Source organism: Rhinatrema bivittatum, chromosome 7 (assembly GCF_901001135.1).
Source record: "Rhinatrema bivittatum chromosome 7, aRhiBiv1.1, whole genome shotgun sequence".
In the NCBI taxonomy this organism is placed as follows: Eukaryota; Metazoa; Chordata; class Amphibia; order Gymnophiona; family Rhinatrematidae; genus Rhinatrema; species Rhinatrema bivittatum.
In genome coordinates, this window is record NC_042621.1 from 310,936,334 (window position 1) to 310,953,621 (window position 17,288).

General features: G+C 47.0%; 1 protein-coding gene across 2 annotated transcripts in view; it reads left to right on the forward strand.

Moving 5' to 3' along the window:
* The window catches only part of ACADSB (acyl-CoA dehydrogenase short/branched chain), a 77,706-nt gene that overhangs the window by 18,433 nt on the left and 41,985 nt on the right, over positions 1-17,288 (forward strand). For both annotated transcript variants that reach the window (XM_029610591.1, XM_029610592.1), the window contains one exon: positions 9,052-9,258. In XM_029610591.1, coding sequence (XP_029466451.1) covers positions 9,055-9,258 — 204 coding nt within the window. In that variant the 5' untranslated portion in view covers positions 9,052-9,054. The remainder of the gene's footprint in view (positions 1-9,051; positions 9,259-17,288) is intronic.

A 17,288-nucleotide genomic window follows, 5' to 3' on the forward strand; every position in this document is an offset into this window, starting at 1 on the left:
AAGCAGCTAAAAATTACCCCATCTCCTAGAAGTATGAGATCTAGGCATCCTCGTAGATTGTGAATTCTCCATGAAATCATGCGTTAAATCCTAAGTGATGGTTATTTAAATTAAATATCCTCAAAAGATTAAACCCCTACTATTCCCAAAGATTTCAGAACTGTCTTACAGGCACTTATCTTGTCAAGATTAGACTACTGCAATTCACTATTTTTAGGCCTACCCACAAATACTTACAAGACCATTGCAACTTCTGCAGAACTCAGCAGCTAGACTTTTGACAGGAACTAGAAGATCTGAACATATCACCCCAATATGAAAGAACGTCACTGGCTGCCGGTCAAATACAGGGGCCCAACATAAAATCTTGTCCCTAATTCCTAAAACCCTCTACAATGAAAAATTGAATGGCTACTTCATCACTTCATTTCCACATCCCTTCAAGAATTACTAGATCAGCCGGAACAGGGATGTTGCCAATTCCTTCCCCTAAAATTGCGCATCTAAATAATGTAAGAGAGAGACCTCTCTCTATTGCTGGACCCCAACTATGGAACTCTGTTGCACAGGAATTACGATTAGAAGTAGACAAATTATTTAAAAAGGGCATTAAAATTTGGCTTTTTAAACAAGCCTTCCAAGAGCTGTTAACTTAATGATTTCAAACTACTGATTGTATGCCAAGTTAATGTACATATTTTTGATTTTATTATCTCTACTCTTACTTTACTGCCTCTCTAATTGTTTAAATTTTAAGATTATTTAGCCTACTATTTTAGTTTACTATTTTATTTATTTACATTATGAAACTATCTATTCCTTTCTTCTTTGGAAATGCAAATATTTTTAAATGAATATTTGCTAACTACTGTAAACCAATTTGATATGCTCGCATGAAAAGTCGGTATATAAAAATAAATAAATAAATAGTGGGGCCACACACAGAGGCCCAGAGTGAGGAAGTCAGAATTAAATGGTTACAGCTGATCTCTGAAGTATAGCAGATTGCAGCAGAGATGACCCAAATAGAGAGGGAGCTCAGATAACTTGTTAGTGAGTGAACTGGACAAAAATTGGCAGTGTGCCAGATGTGGAGCCAGGCAAGGCTGTAGGGCTTCTGGAAGCTGAAGAAGCACAATAGATATTTGAATTATATGATTGACTCTTGACGGTTCAAGAGAGAGCAGAAAGTAGCAACAGGGCTAAAGCCAAATTAGACCCTGAGTGGTGAGAACCTGCTAGAGAGGAGGCAACACAGACTGCCCAGAAGGAGGCAGTGTTGAATGGCCTGAGGGAAGGCAGCAGGAAGAATCCTGAGTGGGACACTGCAGGGAGACTATCAAAATCCAGTCTGGCAGCCCCAGTGCTGCCTTGGATCAGAAAGGTCTCCCAGTAGGAGAGCATCATCCTGGTGTAGAAGGAAGTGATCCTGTAGCAAGGACCTGCTCTCCAGGTGATGCGTTGTCTTCTCGCACTGAGGATATCTCCCCAAGGCCTACTGCCCAGGAAGGAAGGGTTAAGTTTGCCATTATAGCTGATGATTTATTAAAAATGTAGATAGCTGGGTGGCTGGTGGACATGAGGATCGCCTGGTAACTTGCCTGCCTGGTGCGAAGGTGGCGGACCTCACGCGTCACCTAGATAGGATTATAGACAGTTCTGGAGAGGAGCCGGCTATCGTGGTACATGTGAGCACCAACGACATAGGAAAATATGGGAGGGAGATTCTGGAAACCTAATTTAGGCTCTTAGGTAAAAAGATTAAATCCAGAACCTCCAGGGTAGCATTCTCTGAAATGCTCCCTGTTCCACGCGCAGGTCACCAGAGGCAGGCAGAGCTCCGGAGTCTCAATGCGTGGATGAGACGATGGTGCAAGGAAGAGGAATTCAGTTTTGTTAGGAGCTGGGGAACCTTTTGGAGAAGTAGGAGACTTTTTTCATAAAAGATGGGCTCCACCTTAACCAGAGTGAATCCAAGCTGCTGGCACTAACAAGGAAGAAAGCAGACAGTCACTCAGCAGTGCATGGTTCGTACTAAGGAGAGTTAGGGCATCCCAACAGAGAGGCTCCAATAAAAGCAAAAGTAGTCCATGTGCCTATATGTAAAAAATCACTTGAGCTAAAGGATTCCAAATTATCACAATCAACTGGAAGCAGACTGTTAATACAAAACAAAAAACAAACTTTGAAATGTCTGTATGCCAATGCCAGAAGTCTAAGAAGTAAGATGGGAGAGTTAGAGTGTATAGCAGCAAATGATGAGATTGACATAATTGGCATCACAGAGACTTGGTGGAAGGAGGATAACCAATGGGACAGTGCTATATCAGGGTACAAATTATATCGCAATGATAGGGAGGATCAACTTGGTGGGGGTGTGGCACTTTAGGTCCGGGAGGACATAGTCCAACAGGATAAAGATCATTCAAGAGACTAAATGCTCAGTAGAATCTATATGGGTAGAAATCCCATGTAGGATAAGAGTATATGATAGGAGTATTACTGCTGTCTACCTGGCCTAAACAATGAGACTGACAGAGAACTTAGGGAAAGCAAACCAATTTGGTAGTGCAATAATAATGGGAGATTTCTAATTACCAAAAAATTATACTAAGGAGAGTCAACACAGTAACCTGATTGGAAAACGGTAAAAAAAAAAAAAAAGGGGGGAAACATCTTTAATTCAAAATATTGCCTATAGTGACGGTGTCATCAAGCCAGACATTGTGATTCAAACCCAAATCCAACCGGACTTCTAATCATTCACCATCACTTTGAGAACTCTTTAATTATTTTTGTATGAAAACTATTTTTATGTATTTTTCTTTTTCTTTTTTAATATTATAAAAATTAGTTCTTCTATATTTCACTCCATTGATAACGTGAAGATAAGAAATAGCTGGCATTCTCTCAATGCATTATATAAATAGCGCCCAACATGGCCGATGTTTCGCTTAGCAAAGCTTCCTCAGGGGCATCTAGATAACATCAGCATAGGAGTATTTGCTGGTTCAAAATGGACTCGAAGTCTCAATCATTCTTCTGCATCGCCATGTTGGGCGCTATTTATATAATGCATTGAGAGAATGCCAGCTACTTCTTATTTTCACGTTATCAATGGATTTTATAACATGCGCGTGGCAGCGTGCATGTTATAAAATCAGGTGTACATTTTTGCGTGCCGGGTAGCGCGCACAAATGTAACCCCACGCATAATTTTAAAAATCTGCTCCTAAGTGTACAACAGGCATGGACATTATTTAAAATACAATCTTTGAAGCGCAGTCCAGATGTATTCCATGCAATAAGAAAGATGGAAGGAAGGCAAAACAATTACAGACATGGTTTAAAAGATGAGGTGAAAGAGGCTATTTTAGCCAAAAAGTTGTTCAAAAACTGGAAGAAGGATCCATGTGAAAAAAAATAGGAAAAAGCATAAGTATAGTCAAGTTAAGTATAAAACCTTGATAAGACAGGCAAAGAGAGAATTTTAAATGAAGTTGGCCTTAGAGGCAAAATCTGGTTGGTTGGATCGTTAGATGACAGAGGGGGTTAAAGGCGCTCTTAGAGAAGATAAGGCCATGGCAGAAAGACCAAATTAATTCTTTGTTTCTGTGATTACTAATGAGAATGTTGGGGGAGATACCAGTTCCAGAGATGGTTTTCAAGGGTAATGAGTCAGATAAATAGAAGCAAATCACTGTGAACCTGGAAGATGTAATAGGCCAGAATGACAAACTAAAGAGTAGTAAATCACCTGGACCGGATGGTATGCATCCTAGGGTACTGAAGGAACTCAAAAATGAAATTTCTGATCCAATAGTTAAAATTTGTAACTTATCATTAAAATCATCCATTGTACCTGAAGACTGGAGGGTGGCCAATGTAACCCCAATATTTAAAAAGGGCTCCAGGGGCGATCCAGGTAACTATAGACCGGTTCGCCTGACTTCAGTGCCAGGAAAAATAGTGGAAAGTATTCTAAACAAATGGCAGATGAAATTTAATGTGGATAAGTGCAAGGTGATGCATATAGGGAAAAATAACCCTTGCTATAGTTACACGATGTTAGGTTCCATATTAGGAGCTACCACCCAGGAAAAAGATCTAGGCATCATAGTGGATAACACATTGACATCGTCGGCTCAGTGTGCTGCGGCAGTGAAAAAAGCAAACAATGTTGGGAATTATTAGGAAGGGAATGGTGAATAAAACGGAAAATGTCATAATGCCTCTGTATCGCTCCATGGTGAGACCGCACCTTGAATACTGTGTACAATTCTGGTCGCTGCATCTCAAAAAAGATATAATTGCGATGGAGAAGGTACAGAGAAGGGCGACCAAAATGATAAAGGGGATGGAACAGCTCCCCTATGAGGAAAGACTAAAGAGGTTAGGACTTTTCAGCTTGGAGAAGAGACGACTGAGGGGGATATGATAGAGATGTTTAAAATCATGAGAGGTCTAGAACGGGTAGATGTGAATCTGTTATTTACTCTTTCGGATAATAGAAGGAGTAGGGGGCACTTCATGAAATTATCAGGTAGCACATTTGAAACAAATCTTCTTTAAGTTAAATGTTTTGTTGAGTTAAATTCTAATCTCTGTGGATGCATATAGTTCTTCAGTTGTACAGAGAGCTTTTTTTCAGTGTAAAATGGTGCACCACGTCTTTGAAAACGGTAGTTCATTAACTATCTCAATTTTAGACTATAGTAATATGTTGTATGTTGGCCTACCAAAGAAATCTGTAGGGTACAGTATTGCATAATATTATAGTTTGGTTGATTGTAAGGAAATCCAGAAGGAAAAAAGCAACATGCAGGTTACATCTTGTATTGGTTACCAGTTAGGGTGAGGCAAAAATCAATTTGGTAAGCAGAGTGTCCCCAGCTGGAATAGTCTGCGGCATCCCAGGCTGCCAGTTCTCCTGGGCCGTGCCCCAAGCCTTATATTGAGCTGCTCTTTTCAGCAGTGGCTAAACTATGTAACATTTGCCTGTGAGTAGTGTTCTGGGTGGTGTTGGTGCATGGTAGGTGTTTCAAGGCAAAGCTCTCATTCTTTGCTTGCCAGTGAGTAGTGTTCTGGGTGGTGTTGGTGCATGGTAAGGGTTTTCGGGGCAGAGCTCTCATTCTTTGCTTGCCAGTGAGTAGGGTTCGGGGTGGTGTTGGTGCATGGTAAGGGTTTCGGGGCAGAGCTCTCATTCTTTGCTTGCCAGTGAGTAGTGTTGGGTGGTGTGGTGCATTGTAAGTGTTGCAGGGGCGAGCTCTCATTCCTTGCTTGCCAGTAGTAGTGTTCTGGGTTGTGTTGGTGCATGTAGTGTTTCGCAGAGCTCTCATTCTTTGCTTGCCAGTGAGTAGTGTTCTGGGTGGTGTTGGTGCATGGTAAGGGTTTCGGGGCAGAGCTCTCATTCTTTGCTTGCCAGTGAGTAGTGTTCTGGGGTGTTGGTGCATTGTAAGTGTTTCAGGCAGAGCTCTCATTCTTTGCTTGCCAGTGAGTAGTTTCTGGGTGGTGTTGGTGCATGGTAGGTGTTTCGGGGGCAGAGCTCTCATTCCTTGCTTGCCAGTGAGTATGTGTTCTGGGTGGTGTTGGTGCATGTATGTGTTTCGGGGCAGAGCTCTCATTCCTTGCTTGCCAGTGAGTAGTGTTCTGGGTGGTGTTGGTGCATGGTAGGTGTTTCGGGGCAGAGCTCTCATTCTTTGCTTGCCAGTGAGTAGTGTTCTGGGTGGTGTTTGTGCATGGTAAGGGTTTCGGGGCAGAGCTCTCATTCTTTGCTTGCCAGTGAAGTATGTTCTGGGTGGTGTTGGTGGCATAGTAAGTGTTTTCGGGGCAGATCGCTCATTCCTTGCTTGCCAGTGAGTAGTGTTCTGGGTGGTGTTGGTGCATGGTAGGTGTTCGGGGCAGAGCTCTCATTCCTTGCTTGCCAGTGAGTAGTGTTCTGGGTGGTTTTGGTGCATGGTAAGGTTTCGGGGCAGAGCTCTCATTCCTTGCTTGCCAGTGAGTAGTGTTCTGGGTGGTGGTGGTGCATGGTAGGGTTTCGGGGCAGAGTCTCTCTTCTTTGCTTGCCAGTGAGTAGTGTTCTGGGTGGTGGTGGTGCATGGTAAGGGTTTCGGGGCAGAGCTCTCATTCTTTGCTTGCCAGTGAGTAGTGTTCTGGGTGGTGGTGGTGCATGGTAAGGGTTTCGGGGCAGAGCTCTCATTCCTGCTGCCAGTGAGTAGTGTTCTGGGTGGTGGTGGTGCATGGTAAGGGTTTCGGGGCAGAGCTCTCATTCCTTCCTTGCTGCCAGTGAGTAGTGTTCTGGGTGGTGTTGGTGCATGGTAAGTGTTTCGGGGCAGAGCTCTCATTCCTTGCTTGCCGTGAGTAGTGTTCTGGGTGGTGTTGGTGCATGGTAAGGGTTACGGGGCAGAGCTCTCATTCCTTGCTTGCCATGAGTAGTGTTCTGGGTGGTGTTGGTGCATGGTAGTGTTTCGGGGCAGAGCTCTCATTCCTTGCTTGCCAGTGAGTAGTGTTCTGGGGTGGTGTTGTGCATGGTAAGGGTTTCGGGGCAGAGCTCTCATCCTTGCTTGCCAGTGAGTAGTGTTCTGGGTGGTGTTGGTGCATGGTAAGGGCTTCGGGCAGAGCTCTCATTCCTTGCTTGCCAGTGAGTAGTGTTCTGGGTGGTGTTGGTGCATGGTAGGTGTTTCGGGGCAGAGCTCTCATTCATTGCTTGCCAGTGAGTAGTGTTCCTGGGTGGTGTTGGTGCATGGGGTGTGTTTCGGGGCAGAGTTCTCATTCCTGCTTGTCAGTGAGTAGTGTTCTGGGTGGTGTTGGTGCATGGTAAGGGTTTCGGGGCAGAGCTCTCATTCTTTGCTTGCCAGTGAGTAGTGTTCTGGGTGGTGGTGGTGCATGGTAAGGGTTTCGGGCAGAGCTCTCATTCATTGCTTGCCAGTGAGTAGTGGTTCTGGGTGGTGTTGGTGCATGGTAGGTGTTTTGGGGCAGAGTTCTCATTCCTTGCTTGTCAGTGAGTAGTGTTCTGGGTGGTGTTGGTGCATGGTAAGGGTTCGGGGCAGAGTTCTCATTCCTTGCTTGTCAGTGAGTATGTTCTGGGTGGTGTTGGTGCATGGTAGGTGTTTCGGGGCAGAGTTCTCATTCCTTGCTTGTCAGTGAGTAGTGTTCTGGGTGGTGTTGGTGCATGGTAAGGGTTTCGGGGCAGAGCTCTCATTCCTTGCCAGTGAGTAGTGTTCTGGGTGGTGGTGCATGGTAAGGTTTCGGGGCAGAGTTCTCATTCCTTTGCTTGCCAGTGAGTAGTGTTCTGGGTGGTGTTGGTGCATGGTAGGGTTTCGGGGCAGAGCTCTCATTCCTTGCTTGCCAGTGAGTGTTCTGGGTGGTGTTGGTGTGGTAAGGGTTTCGGGGCAGAGTCTCATTCCTTGCTTGCCAGTGAGTAGTGTTCTGGGTGGTGTTGGTGCATGGTAGGTGTTCGGGGCAGAGTCTCATTCCTTGCTTGCCAGTGAGTAGTGTTCTGGGTGGTGTTGGTGCATGGTAAGGGTTTCGGGGCAGAGCTCTCATTCCTTGCTTGCCAGTGAGTAGTGTTCTGGGTGGTGGGTGCATGGTAAGTTTCGGGGCAGAGCTTCTCATTCCTTGCTTGCCAGTGAGTAGTGTTCTGGGTGGTGTTGGTGCATGGTAGGTGTTTCGGGGCAGAGCTCTCATTCCTTGCTTGCCAGTGAGTAGTGTTCTGGGTGGTGTTGGTGCATGGTAAGGGTTTCGGGGCAGAGCTCTCATTCCTTGCTTGCCAGTGAGTAGTGTTCTGGGTGGTGTTGGTGCATGGTAAGGGTTTCGGGGCAGAGCTCTCATTCCTTGCTTGCCAGTGAGTAGTGTTCTGGGTGGTGTTGGTGCATGGTAGGTGTTTCGGGGCAGAGCTCTCATTCCTTGCTTGCAGTGAGTAGTGTTCTGGGTGGTGTTGGTGCATGGTAAGTGTTTCGGGGCAGAGCTCTCATTCCTTGCTTGCCAGTGAGTAGTGTTCTGGGTGGTGTTGGTGCATGGTAAGGGTTTCGGGGCAGAGCTCTCATTCTTGCTTGCCAGTGAGTAGGGTTCGGGGTGGTGTTGGTGCATGGTAACTGTTTTGGGGCAGAGCTCTCATTCTTTGCTTGCCAGTGAGTAGTGTTCTGGGTGGTGTTGGTGCATGGTAAGGGTTTCGGGGCAGAGCTCTCATTCTTTGCTTGCCAGTGAGTAGTGTTCTGGGTGGTGTTGGTGCATTGTAAGTGTTTCAGGGCAGAGCTCTCATTCCTTGCTTGCCAGTGAGTAGTGTTCTGGGTTGTGTTGGTGCATGGTAAGTGTTTCGGGGCAGAGCTCTCATTCTTTGCTTGCCAGTGAGTAGTGTTCTGGGTGGTGTTGGTGCATGGTAAGTGTTTCGGGGCAGAGCTCTCATTCTTTGCTTGCCAGTGAGTAGTGTTCTGGGTGGTGTTGGTGCATTGTAAGTGTTTCGGTGCAGAGCTCTCATTCTTTGCTTGCCAGTGAGTAGTGTTCTGGGTGGTGTTGGTGCATGGTAGGTGTTTCGGGGCAGAGCTCTCATTCCTTGCTTGCCAGTGAGTAGTGTTCTGGGTGGTGTTGGTGCATGGTAGGTGTTTCGGGGCAGAGCTCTCATTCCTTGCTTGCCAGTGAGTAGTGTTCTGGGTGGTGTTGGTGCATGGTAAGGGTTTCGGGGCAGAGCTCTCATTCTTTGCTTGCCAGTGAGTAGTGTTCTGGGTGGTGTTGGTGCATGGTAGGTGTTTCGGGGCAGAGCTCTCATTCTTTGCTTGCCAGTGAGTAGTGTTCTGGGTGGTGTTGGTGCATGGTAAGGGTTTCGGGGCAGAGCTCTCATTCTTTGCTTGCCAGTGAGTAGTGTTCTGGGTGGTGTTGGTGCATGGTAAGGGTTTCGGGGCAGAGCTCTCATTCCTTGCTTGCCAGTGAGTAGTGTTCTGGGTGGTGTTGGTGCATGGTAGGTGTTTCGGGGCAGAGCTCTCATTCATTGCTTGCTAATACGCAGCAAGGTGAAAGTGGTCAGCCCTTCACTGTCTGTTTATCTTTCCTTTTCAGCTGATGGCTGTGGAGACGGAGGAAGAGTATGGTGGAACTGGGGCTTCCTTCTTCTCCTCCATTCTTGTGATCGAAGAACTGGCAAAGGTGGACCCCTCTGTGTCGGTGCTGTGCGATATCCAGAATACGTTAATCAACACCTTGTTTCGGAGGTGTGGGACGGAGGAGCAGAAGAGCACATATCTGCCCAGACTGGCAAAGGATACGGTGAATTGGCCCTGCTCTTTATAGAATTCCCTGGGAAAGCACGTGATGTATATTAAACAGCACCCTAGGATGTCAGGGAGAGTTGCAGAGAGTCAGTGACTCACCCATGATCACAGAGAGGATCAGGGAGGCCCGCTGACTAAGGGGTTAGAACGGAGGCTCATGGAAACAATGACTCACCCAGGGTCAGGACAGAGCCAAGGCTGCATTTGATCTGAAATGCCAAAGGAACCACACTTAAAACCTTGCTTTGTCTGAGCTTTCTAGAAACGTCTTTTTCTAGAACATAAGACTGGCCAAGCTGGCTTAGACCAGGGCTCCCTCTAATCCTACATCTAAGTGCCCGCTGTAGAGCTATAAAAGTGGGAAGCTGCTTGTCCTGGTCCTGGTTTTGCAGGAAGGCATCCGGGCCCATCTCGGTCCTTGCAGTGCTGCTTGCTGGGTCTCTATTTGGTGGCAGCAGATTCCACAGTTTAAGCACCCGCTGATTACATAAATTCTTTCTTGTTAGTCTGGAAGCTGCTAGCATTTTGGATGGCATAAATGTCCCCCTTAATCTTGTTTCCATGCTAATTGTTCAGCCTGCCTTCGTATAACAGGTGCCCCATTCTGCTTGCCCACCCTTCACTGGACCTTCTCAAGCTTCTCCACATCTTTTTTCAGATCCGTGCACCGTGCTCCAGGTGTGGTCACGCCACAGGTCTATACAGAAGAATGAGAATATCTGGATTTGTTAGGAATAATTTGGAAAGGCATCACTAACACATCTGGCTGGCCAGTGGTTTCAGCATGTGCGCCACAGTCATTCCAAGGGCCCTTTCTAGAAAGGACACCACTTGGGGGTACTGGAAGTTTGGATCGCATTGCACTTATATATATTAAATTCCATTTGCCATTTGGATGCCCAAGTTGCCAGCCTTTCTAGAGCCTCCTGCAGTTTTACAGCATTCAGCTTGTGTTTTTAAATATCCTACATAGGGGGTTATTTTCTAAGCACTTATCACGTGCGTTGGGGCCTATCGTACGCGATAAGGCCTTTTTGCTGCGGTAACATTAAAATTAGGGGGAGGGGAGGAGTTGGGTCGGCGTTTCGAACACTATCGCCGGCAGCAGCGTGGGGAATAGCACAACCTTTTACGGTGGCGCTGTGCCCGCGATAGCCTGCAGCCGGCTGGGCCCTGGAGTGATCGGTTGCGGGCCATTGCCCGCCCGCCCCCTTTAGCGCAGGCTTCATCGTTCCGCGCAGAATGATGAATCCTGGCCATAGTTTGGTATCGTGCGTGATGCTTGCACCCACACTCGTTCCTCTGTCTCTTACATCATTGATAAAGAAATTGAATACTACCAGGCCTGGAAGTGATGCTTGGGCACTCTGAGGATTGCTGTCCGGTCTCTCCTGCCTTCCTCCCTCCCTTTAACCACTTACTTATCCATGAATGCACATTGCTTCCATCCCGTAGCCTATCGGTTTCAAGCGTAATCTCTTGTGCTGTATTTCAGGAGCAAAGATTAGGAACTACAACACAACCCACTTACACACCCAGCAATGTGTAATGTGCGAAGGTTTCACCCATGAGCTGTCATACTCGGCACTTCCGGCCTTTATTGCCTTGTTCATAATCATCGGTCACTTTACCTGAATCAGTTCAAGCTGCCATTGTCCCACACAGCAAGATAAGCCCAAGACGGGGTCCTTCTTTCCCGTATCTGCCTCGGCATTCATTTACTAAAGAAGCAGCTTTCACCTTTCGGTTTATTCTGGTTGCGTTCCTTTGTCAAGGAATGTAAAGAATAATAAAAGCAGAGTAACCGCATAGCTGAAAGGACAAGCAGTGTTAAGCTTTGTACTCGCCAGCACAGCGCCTCGAAACTCATTTGTGTCCAAAATACTGGAAGTGCTGACAAACTTATATCGTTCAGTTGGACCAAATTATGAAGTATTAAAAATTACCGGTAATACAATTTAAAGAAGACCATTTGACATCCAAATTTAAACCCTTTGGTGTAATGGTAATTAAGTAAAAAAAAAAAATCCCAAACTGTTCTGTGAACTGTGAACGGGCCTCGCCATCCCCATGGGCACCTTGAGCAGGCTCTACAGACGTGCGATTGAATCATGTTCAGCCAGCCTATAGTTTTACCTGCACATAACTTCTGTAATACCCTGCAACTGTACAGGTACAGTCTGTCTTGCCTCCTACGTGGATAATCTTATTTGACCCGGGAACCTGATCTGTCTAAACACAATTAAACAATGGTTTTTACACAATAAATTATTGATGGACCCTTGGTCTGACCCAGCATGGCAATTTCTTATGTTTAAATATTAGCAGATCTGAACTAATTGAGAAGAAACCCCGGTGGTTGACCCACCCACTTGATGGCAGCAAGTGCGGGATCTTGGTCTCATTCCAGAGGGTGATTTAAGTTTTGCAGGCATTGGTCCTCGCCAGACTATTTCAGTGCTTTATATTGTGGCCTGCCTGATATATCACTAAAGCCTTTGCAGTGCACACATCCTGTCTGGTCCAGGCCTCCGACAACACATCACACCTATGTTGCAGACTTTGCACTCGCTTTCTGTTCAGTATAGGACTAGATTTCAATTGCCATGATTCATAAAGGCCCAGTATTCAAAGCGCGTTCTGCACGATCTAGCCGGCTAAGTGGGATTTCCTGGTCATGCCCGGATCAGTCCAGACTCCTGGGCTTTGCCTCGCTTCTAGCAGATGGAGACACAGTTTTACTGGCACTGCCCTATACCCTGAGGTGCCTCCTGTCGTCCCTCAGCATTTCTCTGGCTCCAGCAGATGGTGGGGTGCAGTCCCTGCAGTCTGGGGGTGGGAGATAGAAAGATGAATCAAGAGAGAGGAATTCAGGAGATCTCTCCTAGTATTGAAGAGTATGAGAAGGGGGTCAGGGACCCCTGCCTGGCTTGGTTTTTCAGTGGTGGAGCCAGCTCCCTCCTTCCCCAGGAGAACAAGTTGAGTCCCACAGCTCTTCATCCTCAGGAAAATACCCTTACTTGTTCGTTAAAGGGGGGGGGGGCAGTTCCTGTAGGCGAGCGTCAGGACGTAGCAGCCGAGAAGGGAAGGGAGTTCTCGGGCAGCAGAGTGGGTTGGCCTGGTGGCGGCGCTTGTTTCTTCCACGTGGTTGCTGCGCATGCAGCGATGTGCATGCTCGGCTTTCCCACTCCAGGCTGTGCTCCTGTTGCCTCTCTGATGAGGAGGGCAGGCCGAGGCCAGCAGACGACGTCTCGGAACAGCAGCCAACACAAACATCAGACGCAGGAGCACCTTTGAAGTCAGCCACCCCTGCCCCGCTAGGCACAGGAAAGGCAGCATGTTGTCAGGGGCTGCAGGTCCTTCGGCGGGGGGTGAGGATCTCCCCCCCCCCCAGTGGGGCAGGATTTTAACAACCGGAGGTGGCCCGATTCTAACGACGAGGAGGATCCTTCGGGGGATGCATCAGAGGACCCCCGCAATCTTTTCTTCGGAGTTTGTCCTCCTTATGCATGAGGTGTATTTGGCGTGAAAGGTGGCTGGGAGGCAGTCAGACTGATTCAGGGGCCCTGTGGTCCGCGTCCTGGTAAAAGGCCGGGCTGCTCCAAGGGTCCAGTTCCGCATCGGGCCCCTAGGGTCCTCGGGATGAGGACAGCCCTGGGCAGTCCAGCTGTGGACTCCGACAATTCAGACGGGGTTCAGCAAGTTTCGACCTCTCCTGATCCAGCTGTGTCTGACGCTACCCCAGATGTACCACGCCCAGACAGAGGATTGAGCCAGGTGCCAGTGGCTGAAGGGGACGACCTGAAAGTGGTGCATCTTTTCCGTAAAGAAGAGTTGTGGCCCTTAACCCCTCATGTTCTCGAGGAGCTGGAGATCAAGGTTCCTTGGGAGGAGTCTGATCAGGAGGGAGTGGATGGCCTGAGGGGTCCAGCGAAAGCCTTACCTTTTCACAAATCAGTGAGAAAGCTGATGGGTCAGAGAGTGGGACACTCCAGAGATGGGCCTGAAGGTCAGCCGGGCGGTAGCAAAGTTATATTTGTTGCCTGAGGACATGCTTGAGCTGATGGCACTCCCTAAGGTGGACGCGTCTGTGTCTGCGGTCACTAAAAAGGCAACCATTCCTGTTGCTGGTTCAGCGGCGCTGAAGGATATTCAGGACAGGAAGTTGGAGATTCATCTGAAGAAGATTTTTGAGGTTTCTGCACTTTGCATTTGGGTGCTTTGTGCAGTAGCTTTATGCAGAGGGTCAGTTTATGCTGGGTTCAACAGTTGCAGGACTTGAGAACGTTCTCAGCATCCAAGGCTAAGCAGGCGGACTTTCTGGAGGCAGCTGCAGCTTATGTTGTGGATGCCCTGTACGACCTCATCAGAACGTCTTTAAGAACTATGATGTCTGCGGTTTCGGCCAGATGGCTCCTTTTGGTTGAGGAACTGGTCGGCAGATGTTTGGTCTGTCTCGTTTAGGAGCATCACCTTTTAAGGGTAAGCTTCTGTTTGGAGAAGACTTGGAGGAACTCATGAAGTGTCCTGGTGAAACCAAAGGGCATAGGCTGCCAGAAGGTAAGCAAGAGCTCCTTTGCAGGGTGTTCTGGTTTTGTCCGAGTAGGTCCCCGGCAGGGGGATCAGAGAGCAATCCTGGAACCAGACCTTTCGAGGTGGTAGAAAACCTGGCAGAGGGGATCGCAGCAAGGTTTCTGGTGGGGCAAAGCCCTCACACTGAAGTGAGGTTGGTCCACTCCTCTCTTTCTCCGATTGGGGGACGTATAACTCTGAGGAGTGGACAGACCAGTGGGTCCTCGGCTTGATTAGAGATGGTTGTTAGAATTCGCTCGTCCACTGTGGGACTTGTTCATGGTTTCCCTTTGTGCTTCATTTAGCAAAAGAAAGGTGCTCCAAGGCAAGACTGGGGGCCATAATTCCCATTTCCTTGGGGCAGCAAAAGGGAAAGGTATTCCATCTCTTTCATTGTGCCAAAGAAGGAAGGGTCCTTCCCCCCCAATTTTGGATTTAAAGAAGGTGAATGTGACTGAGTTCCCAGTTTTCAAATGGAAACCATGCATTCGGTGATTAGTGATGCGCAAAGGCGAATTCCTGGCTTCCTAGACTTGATCGAGGCATACCTGGATATTCCAATCTGCCAGATCATTAGCGGTTTCTGTGCTTCATGATTCTCGGGAAGCATTTTCAGTTTTGTGCCCTGCTGTTCGGTCTGGCAACAGTGCCACATACATTTGTCAAGGCAATGGTGGTGGTGGCAGCAGCATTCAGGTAGAGGGTCCAGTCTTTCATCTGCCATTTGCATCCCCAGCTCCTTACAAAACTGAATCCCTCTTCCTTGCACCATCGTCTCATCCACGCATTGAGGCTCCGGAGCTCTGCCTGCCTCTGGGGACCTGCGCGTGGAACAGGGAGCATTTCAGAGAATGCTACCCTGGAGGTTCTGGATTTAAGCTTTCTACCTAAGAGCCTCAATTTGGCTTCCAGAACCTCCCTCCCACATTTTCCTATGTCGTTGGTGCCCACATGAACCACGACAGCCGGCTCCTCCCCAGCACTGTCTAAAATCCTATCTAGGTGACGTGTGAGGTCCGCCACCTTCGCACCAGGCAGGCAAGTTACCAGGTGATCCTCACGCCCACCAGCCACCCAGCTGTCTACATTCCTAATAATCGAATCACCAACTATGACGGCCGACCTAACCCTTCCCTCCTGGGCAGTAGGCCTTGGGGAGATATCCTCAGTGCGAAAGGACAGTGCATCACCTTGAGAGCAGGTCCTTGCTACAGGATCCTTTCCTGCTACACCTGGTTGGTGCTCTCCCATTATGAGACCTTCTTCCTCCAAGGCAGCACCAGGGCTGCCAGTCTGAAGTTGGGACTGGACTACTATGTCCCTGAAGGTCTCATCTATATACCTCTCTGTCTGCCTCAGCTCCTCCAGGTCTGCCACTCTTGCCTCCAGAGATCGGACTCGTTCTCTGAGAGCCAGGAGCTCTTTGCATCGCATGCACATGTACAACTTCTCACCGGTGGGTAAAAAATCATACATGTGACACTCGATGCAAAAGACTGGGAAGCCCCCCTCTTGCTGCTGGACTGCTGCCTTCATCTCAGATTTGTTCAGTTCCTAGTTAAGTTTTAGGTTGCTATGGGAATAGGAATGTGTCTACATAGAAACATAGAAATATATACTATGTTTACGCCGAGTAACATAATATTGTGCCTGCTACTCACTTAGTTACACAACTGTATTCCCTGCTATCGTTGCCTCCCTATCTCCTCCCTGTCTGCTTATTTTGTTAAACGCTAAGTTATATGAAAAGCCTGTTGCTGAATTTAATGTTCTACTTTAAACCGATCAGATGTTCCAAACGATGATCGGTATGTAAAAACCACATATAAATAATAAATAAATGACGGTAGAAAAAGACCAATCGGCCCATCTAGTCTGCCCAGCAAACTCCCACACTTATTTTCCCAAACTTATCTGTTTCATCAACCAAGTTCAGAGCCCTTGTTGGTAACTGTTTGATTCGAGTTTCCTGCCACCCCCTGCTATTGATGCAGAGAGTAATGTTGGAGTTGCATCAAAGGTGAGCATGAGGCTTAATGGTTAAAGGTAGTAACTGCCGTATGAAGCAAGTTACCCCGATGTTTGTTTACCCAGACTGCACAGATCGATGCTTTGTTGAATGCTATCTGAATGTAAATCCTCTTTTCCACATTTCCCCCTGCCGTTGAAGCAGAGAGCTATGCTGTATATGCATTCAAAGTGATGTATCAGGCTTAATTGGTTTAGGGTAGTAATCCCCGTAATAAGCAAGCTATCCTCACGTTTATTTGTTACCCAGATTGTGAAGTTCAGTCCTTTTTTGTTGCAAATCCTCTTTTCCACATTGCTCTCTGCTTAAATGGCAAGGGGAAATGTTGGAGTCGCATTAACCGTGTGTATGTTTATTGAATAAGGGTAGTAATCACCAGGTAGTAGCCGTCATTCCCACAAGCCACCCCCATGCCTCTTCTCTTCATTCACATCCTCTAGACTTTATGGATCCACAGTGTTTATCCCTCTCCCCTTTGAAGTCCTTCACAGTTTGTCTTCATCACTTCCTCTGGAAGTGCATTCCAGGCATCCACCACCCTCTCCGTGAAAAAATACTTCCTGACATTGGTTCTGAGTCTTCCTCCCTGGAGCTTCAAATCATGACCCCTAGTTCTACTGATTTTTTTTTCCACTGTAAAAAGTTTGTTTAAAGGGTCCTTTAAATGTATTAGTGAATTCACTATATGTCTGGTACTGGCCTACAAAGGGACTGATCAAACTCTCAATGAGGTGTGGGGAATTCGTGAAGTGTTAGGGCTGATTTTTTCTTTTTTGTGTGAGTGGCACCTGCCTATAAATTAAAGGATGAGCTAGGGGTTGGGTGGGAGAGTTGGGAAAACACACTAACTTGTTTATTAGCTGCTTTACTGACTATTTAAAAAAAAAAAAAAACAAACCCAAAAAAACCCCCACTATTTAAAAAAACAAACACTAACTTCTGTTTATAAGCTGTCTTACTGACCATTTAAAAAACAAACACACTAATATACTTCTCCCCAATACTTTAAAAAACATTTCCCAAAAGATTCCCCAGTTCCAAATGGCAGATGAAATTTAATGTGGATAAGTGCAAGGTGATGCATATAGGGAAAAATAACCCATGCTATAATTACACAATGTTGGGTTCCATATTAGGTGCTACAACCCAAGAAAGAGATCTAGGCGTCATAGTGGATAATACTTTGAAATCGTCGGCTCAGTGTGCTGCGGCAGTCAAAAAAGCAAACAGAATGTTGGGAATTATTAGAAAGGGAATGGTGAATAAAACGGAAAATGTCATAATGCCTCTGTATCGCTCCATGGTGAGACCGCACCTTGAATACTGTGTACAATTCTGGTCACCGCATCTCAAAAAAGATATAATTGCGATGGAGAAGGTACAGAGAAGGGCTACCAAAATGATAAGGGGAATGGAACAACTCC